This window comes from Cannabis sativa, chromosome 8 (genome assembly GCF_029168945.1).
Source record: "Cannabis sativa cultivar Pink pepper isolate KNU-18-1 chromosome 8, ASM2916894v1, whole genome shotgun sequence".
NCBI lineage: Eukaryota > Viridiplantae > Streptophyta > Magnoliopsida > Rosales > Cannabaceae > Cannabis > Cannabis sativa.
Window position 1 is genome coordinate 9,023,341 of NC_083608.1, and position 6,759 is coordinate 9,030,099.

At 31.4% G+C, this 6,759-nt stretch overlaps 2 protein-coding genes across 2 annotated transcripts; both read left to right on the forward strand.

Annotated features, from left to right (window-relative positions):
* Positions 1 to 211: 211 nt before the first annotated feature.
* LOC133029969 (uncharacterized) lies at positions 212 to 1,328 on the forward strand. Its single transcript, XM_061102047.1, has 2 exons — positions 212 to 811; positions 897 to 1,328. Exons 1-2 carry the CDS (start codon positions 461 to 463, stop codon positions 1,224 to 1,226), a joined length of 681 nt encoding a protein of 226 aa, XP_060958030.1. The 5' UTR covers positions 212 to 460; the 3' UTR covers positions 1,227 to 1,328.
* A 108-nt stretch (positions 1,329 to 1,436) lies between these two features.
* Positions 1,437 to 2,644, forward strand: LOC133029970 (uncharacterized). The gene is made up of 4 exons (XM_061102048.1): positions 1,437 to 1,648; positions 1,728 to 1,800; positions 1,898 to 1,999; positions 2,111 to 2,644. Exons 1-4 carry the CDS (start codon positions 1,554 to 1,556, stop codon positions 2,210 to 2,212), a joined length of 372 nt encoding a protein of 123 aa, XP_060958031.1. The 5' UTR covers positions 1,437 to 1,553; the 3' UTR covers positions 2,213 to 2,644.
* Positions 2,645 to 6,759: the final 4,115 nt, after the last annotated feature.

Consider the following 6,759-nt stretch of genomic DNA (forward strand, 5'->3'; position numbering starts at 1 on the left):
TAATATTTCTTAAATTCGTACACATTTAATACTTTTAAATTCTTAATACGCGACATGAAATATGTTATGTAGAAAAAGTCAGTTTACGGAGTTCTAAAAATAGAGCAAAAGTTTCTTTTATGCATTCTGGTGGAACAAAATCCTTTATTCAATACTTACATGAAGAGGTAGTATTTTTTTTTTCGTATAATAGCATTAAAATATTATTATATTTTAATTTTATTTATTATTTAAATGTATTACAGAAATCAAAACAAAGCATAGGTGATGAAGTACAACAACAAACTATGAAGTGTGGAGAGATCGAAATGTTTCGAAAAACTCATTATACGATTGAGAATGGATGGATCAACGAAATAGCCAAGGAAAAATATGTATGTTAACTTTAAAAGTTAGTAATTTTATTTAATCGTTTTTGTAAAAGTAATAATTCATTATTTTATTGTTATTGTAGAATGAAATGGTTGAGTTGCGACGAGATAAACTTATTCAATTTGAAGATGGCTTGCTACTAGTAGTTGATGAGGCTGCTATATATAGGCAGGTGTTAGGTGAAGGAAAATACGGTTGGTTACGAGGTTTAGGTCCTACACCTGGAAAAAAGATCTCAGTGGAATTATCATCCAAACATAAAGAGATTGAAGAAGAACGTTTGGACAAATTAGAGAAAATCATTGAAGATCTAAGGAAGGACCAAGATAATAATGTTGCAAGAATCGTTCAAGAGAATATGAAAATATTCTATGAATCACAACAAGGCAGATTATTAGAGGAACGATCATCAGAGTCACCAATCAGAATTCCATCAATGGTTTTATTAGAACATAAATTTACTCTCACATATTTTTTTTTCATGTATTTTAAATAAATTATAACAATTTTTTTTTTTGATTCAGGATAAACAAAATAGTTTTTTCACGCAACTGGAGCCAAGTAAAGAAAAAGATCAACCCTCATCTTCACAAAAACCCACTAAATCGTCCTCAAATTTAGAAGAAGTGCGAGATTCTCCAATTAAATTTGAGATTCCTAAGGACACTCCAAAGGGTGTAAAAGCTGCATTACTAGCTGTTCGATTTATAAAAGCTTCACACACTTTTTCCATGGTCATGGACCCAGAAATTTTGGATAATGATGAATATTTACATATTTCACCTATCGATGTAATTCATCTAGGCACTATGAAACGGATTGGAGCTGCTTGCATAGTATTTTACATTAGGTAAAAAATTTATCTTTAAATTACACTTAATGCACTAAATAATATTTTTTCCTTATTAATCTAATTGTAATATTTAGGATCTTACATGAAAAGTTGGTGAAGGCAAATCGAGCACAATATTTTTCGTTTCTTTCATCCAATTTTAGCTTTGGTTTCATGTCAAGCACAAAATGCAATGACAATGGCGAGATCGCATGGAAGGAACGAAGCGGGACAATTTTGGTTGCTTTCTGTTAATACTGGGTAAGAATTATTTAGTTAACTATTTATGTTATCAATATATTTGACTTACATATAATATCTTACTTTGGTGGTCAACAGAGACCATTGGATGCTAGCAATTATTGATGTATTGCGTGAAACATGTTATTGGCTTGACTCAATTGGATTACCCCCGCCTAATAAAATTAAATCTCTAATGGCAATGTAAGTTAAATAATATTATGGTTTAGTCTAATTTAATTTTTATTTTTTAAATTATTTTAATATTTCTTTTGTTTATTAGGACTTTTGATTACTACAATGCTTCCACTAATAGGCAGCCAAAAAAGTCTGGCATTACATGGAAATCTATAAAAGTAAGTTGTAAAATAAAATTACATTAATATAACAATATAGTAATTATTCTATAAATTTTAAAATATTTATGTGTTTTTATTTCATAAATATGTGCAGTGTCCTCAACAAATATCGGATTTTGAGTGTGGATATTATGTAATGAGATACATGCGTGAATTTTGCATGAATTCTAGACCTATCAATTGGCTAACCACTCAAGTAAGTTATATATATATATATATATTTGGGGTATATACACTATGATAAAATATTTTTCTATTTTATTATAAATACTACTATATGAACTAATACTTACCTTACTCATTGCAGTGGAATGGGAAAAAAACTTATACAAAACAAGAAATTGATGAAATTCGTTTGGAATGGGCTGACCAATTTTTAGAAGAAATTACAGAAGATGGAGTGCTTTAATTGAGTGATCACAATAAAAGAAACATTGTTATTGTGTTATGCAAACCTTTCAGTTTATTAATTTGTTTTAAGGTAGTAAGTGTTTTTTTTTCCCTAAGATGCTTTTATCTATGTTGGTTTCTTTGAAATTTTTACTGAAGCTTATTAGAGGGTCCATCTAGTATCTTTGTTTCAACAAAATTATATATATCCTATATGACTTATGTAGTTGTTTATTACATTATTTTTCTTTCAATTTTTTGTGGCGTTTATAATTTTTTAAATTTAGTTTATCTTATTCATTTATTATAAATTTAATTATTTCTTTTTACCTTTCTTTAATATTACAACAAAATATAATTTATATACATATTGTTTTTTAAGAAAATATAGATTAATTTTTTTAATTTGGAGCACAAGTACAGATTTAATTATGTTTTTATGTTTACTATTCTTACGTATATATATATTATATTATATTCTACATTTATTCATTAGTAATACATAAATTAACACTTTAACTAGAAATATTTATTTGCTAGTGTAAAAATATGATATAATTTAGTAGCAATAAATTTATAATTGCAATAAATTCTAATATACACAAAATGCATCAACTTTATATTTTACGCCAATATAAAATTTTAGCTACAAAAAATACTAGTAGCTAAAAGTATTCATATGCCACCAAAATTTTTAGTAACAAGCATATTTAGTGTCATTTTGATTAAAACTCATTTTGCTACTAAAATTTAGTAGCAAATCTTTATTTAGTCAACAAAATGTTAGCTACCAAAGATAATTGTAGCTAAAAATATAAATTTGCTACTAAAATATTTGGTAGGAAACTCATATAGTATTTTTTTATTAGAACTTGCTACAAAATTATTTTGCTACGAAAATTTAGTAACTAATATTAATTAACTGCTACCAACTACATTTGGTAGCTAAACTTTTGTTGCTAAAAAGTTGGTTTCTTGTAGTGTACATTGTTTTAAAAATTCATATTTAGGATGTTAAATAACATACATGGTAGTAAATCTTGTACCTAATAAAATATATTCCAACAACTGGCCTTAGAGCCATGGTAATGATTTACATTCATGAAATATGAATTAAAACGATGTTCTGTGTTGATTTGGATGGTTTCATGATGGTTTATGTGCTTATTTGATGATAGTTTAGAAATCACAATGTATGTTGTAAAAGTATTTTTTATTTCGATCTGGAAATATTTTTACTGGAAAGTAGACGAAAAATAAATGAATTTAGGCTTTTACAGAACCTAATTTGGATTTTTTTTATGACATAGTTATGATTTTTTGAATTTGGATAAAAATATCTAGTTTTGAAAGCACATACGCGCGTGCACCTAGGGGACAATCGGCATCCCCACGCGTCTTCAAACAACCTGACCGAGGAAACTCGGACACGGGCTGTCTGAAGCCGTGTCACGCTGAGCTCCCTCGGCCAAGTAGGCTGCATGCAGCCTCGTCTCTCAGCCAGACGCTCCATTCCCCGCTGTTTTCTTCATATCTTTTGATTCAAAAATCGTTTTTCATCGAATCAAAAGTCAAATTTTGGTAGAATTTCGTGTAGAATCTGAATTTTCAATTAATAATCTAATTGTTAGAATAAAATTAATTTTTATTAATTTTTTTTAATTAATCAAAATTAGTTTTAGATATTAGTAGGCTTTAATTTTTGAAAAATTTGATTTCTCACAAAAAGAGTGTAATGCCCGCTTTAGTAATTTGGATTAGTAAAGGCAATTCACACTAATTTTTGTTATTTTATGATTATTTATGAAATTAATTATTGGTGGACTCCAATATTTAGAAATGAATATTAGAGTTATAATTTCTCAATTTTGGAGATTTTATTAAATTCTAGGGGTATTATTTGTCTTATATGTGAATTATGCAATTATTGTAATTTTTGCTCGGCGACAACGGAAAATGCAATGGATGGCTAGTTAGATCACATGGGTAAGTTTAGAACCTTATTTCTTACTGGGAAATATTTTAGAGAAAATAAAATATCGGGATTAAGCGGGGTTATGGGATTTGACCATTTTACCCCTAATTTTAGAAATACCCTAAGTTTAAGTCAAAGGGCATTTTAGTCTTTTAAATGGGTAGTGTGGTGGCTGCCTAGGGAGGTGACATGTGGCCTCCTTTATTCAGCAAGGAATTAATTAGAGAAAACTTATTTTCTCATTTGAAGGAAAAATCAAAAAAATTAGAAAATTCATTCTCTTGAACTCTCTCTCTTTCTTTCTTTCGGTTGGGACCAAAACCAGAGGAGAATCACCTCAAGTCAACCTTTTTTCTGGGATTTCAGCAAGGGATTCAAGGAGGTTTAAGCTAAGGTAACCCTAGTTCTTCTCTAGTTGTGTTATCTCAAAGTTTTCATTGGTTTCAAGTTGTGATTTTGCTAGTAAGGGGCTGTTAAGTTTAGGTTTCCTTAGGGTTCGAATTCTAGGCTTAATTTGAGTTGATTAAGGGTCCTAGCAGCTAGTTTTAGTGTGTGGTGTTAGTTTTATGCAAGTTTGAGTTTTGAACTCAAAGCTTTGATCATTAATGGCAAGTTGAGTTTCTTTGAGTTTTCCTGTGAAATACATGCTGAAATATATTGTGTATACCCTAATTAGGTACTCTGGAAGGTTTGGTGGCATTTGGTGGAGAATTGAGCAAGAAATGAAAAATTCGGTGTGGACTGGTGCAAATCGGGTAACCGGTTTTGGCAGGATCCCCGAATGCTTTGTTTTCTAAATTTTCGTCCATTTCAGTGCCGTGGTTGGGTGCTTCCCTATTTTCAGAGTTTGTGTAATCCCTTTAGCAACATATGGTTTCTCGTTACTACACTAAGTACTAGTTCGTGCATTGATTCCTCGCCTAAGACCTTACAGTCAGCGGGTTGCAAATATACTCTAGTACTTACGCAATTAATGAGTTATTCAGTAAAAAGATATGGTACCGATTCACATTCCATTTATCTTGACACATGTCCTCCAACCGATTTTCGGGTATAACACAAATTAATTTTGGATCAACTTAAATTAGAATATTTTTTTAAAAAATTAATAATTAAGTAGATTTTTCTAGGAAATTAGTTATTCAGATATTCTTTAAAAATATATTTAAGTTAAAATTTTGTTAATTTTAGATCAACTTAAATTGAGATATTTTTTCAAATTAAGTTAATTAGTTCAAGATACTTAATTTGTTATTTAAATAAATTTTGAAAATCATTCAATTTGAAAATTTAGTTATTTAACATAGTATTTTTGGTTTTTCTTTTTTCTCTCTCGTGAACAGCTCTGAGAGCTGAAGCCATGGCAAAATCACGAGGAAGAGGACGGGGGAGACCAAAATCATCAGCAAGGAAAACGAAGCAACTCTCAAATGTGAAATCGAAGGGGTCACTGGTACCAGAGGAGGATCTCATTATTGATCCCTTAGCACTTTCAGAAGATGAAGAGGAAATTGAGGGGGTGAATGAAGATGTATTCAGACCATTATCGCCTAAATCCTCCCTGACTGAAATTCTGAGGCAAGAGGAAATTCGCCATGATTTCTCCTCATTCATTGAAGCGAATCAACTCCCATCCCTGTTCTTCGAACTGGAGGTATAATTAAGAACTTGGGACCAGCTTTTGAGGGATCAACGAGTAAATCCAGAGTCAAGATCACGCATGAGGATATTGAGGATGAGGTTTCTTTTTGGAAATCGTCCTTAGTTTGTTATGTTCTTGGAGCCAACCCACCATTATCTGTGCTTGAAGGATTTGCTCGCCGCATATGGAAAGACAAGATCGACAAAGTAGGTATGTTATCCTATGGAATTTTCTTAATTCGATTTCATAGTATAGATGAAAGGAATGCTGTATTGAATGGGGGATATACTTTTTTCAATAAAAGACCTATGATTATGAAACCCTGGGACCCTAATACAAACTTTAAGAAGGAGGATATCAGATCAGTTCCAGTTTGGGTTCACCTCACGGATTTGGAATTGAAATACTGGGGTCAAAAATCTTTATTCAAGATCATTGGGCAGATTGGCAATCCATTAATGGTTGATGATGTTACAAGGGAAAGAGAAAAGTTGAGCTATCCTAGAGTTCTTATTGAGGTTCTAATTCATCAGGATTTTCCAAGTATCATAGAGTTTGAGGATGAATTTGGATCTAATGTATCGGTCTCCATTGATTATGAATGGAAGCCAACTGTGTGTAAACATTGTAAAGGGCTGGGACATGAAACAAATGAATGCAGGAAGAAGGAAAGCAAGCAACCCGAATGGATAGTTAAGAAGGACAATAGGAAGCCGACTGATGGGAAGAATCAAACTGTTAATGCAGAAGATGATTTCCAGCCAGTTGTGACGGGGTTTAAAACTACAGAGAGAGCTCAATCAAGCACTACTGCAGTAGCTAATCAATACCAGGTTTTGACAGCACAAGAACCACATGAAGATGTACCTATTCAAGCTGAAGAGAGGCAGAGTAACACAGGAGGGGGGGGGGGGGAGGACCTCCTTCTCCTAATGGATAGGATCTTAAG

Bases quoted from the DNA above. Each gene is read 5' to 3' on its own strand.
- LOC133029970 (XM_061102048.1), top strand. From the start codon at position 1,554: ATGCTAGCAATTATTGATGTATTGCGTGAAACATGTTATTGGCTTGAC. The intron at 1,801-1,897 runs GTAAGTTGTAAA...AAATATGTGCAG, and splicing joins TTACATGGAAATCTATAAAA to TGTCCTCAACAAATATCGGA. The intron at 2,000-2,110 runs GTAAGTTATATA...TACTCATTGCAG, and splicing joins TCAATTGGCTAACCACTCAA to TGGAATGGGAAAAAAACTTA.
- LOC133029969 (XM_061102047.1), top strand. From the start codon at position 461: ATGGTTGAGTTGCGACGAGATAAACTTATTCAATTTGAAGATGGCTTG. The intron at 812-896 runs GTTTTATTAGAA...TTTTTGATTCAG, and splicing joins CAATCAGAATTCCATCAATG to GATAAACAAAATAGTTTTTT.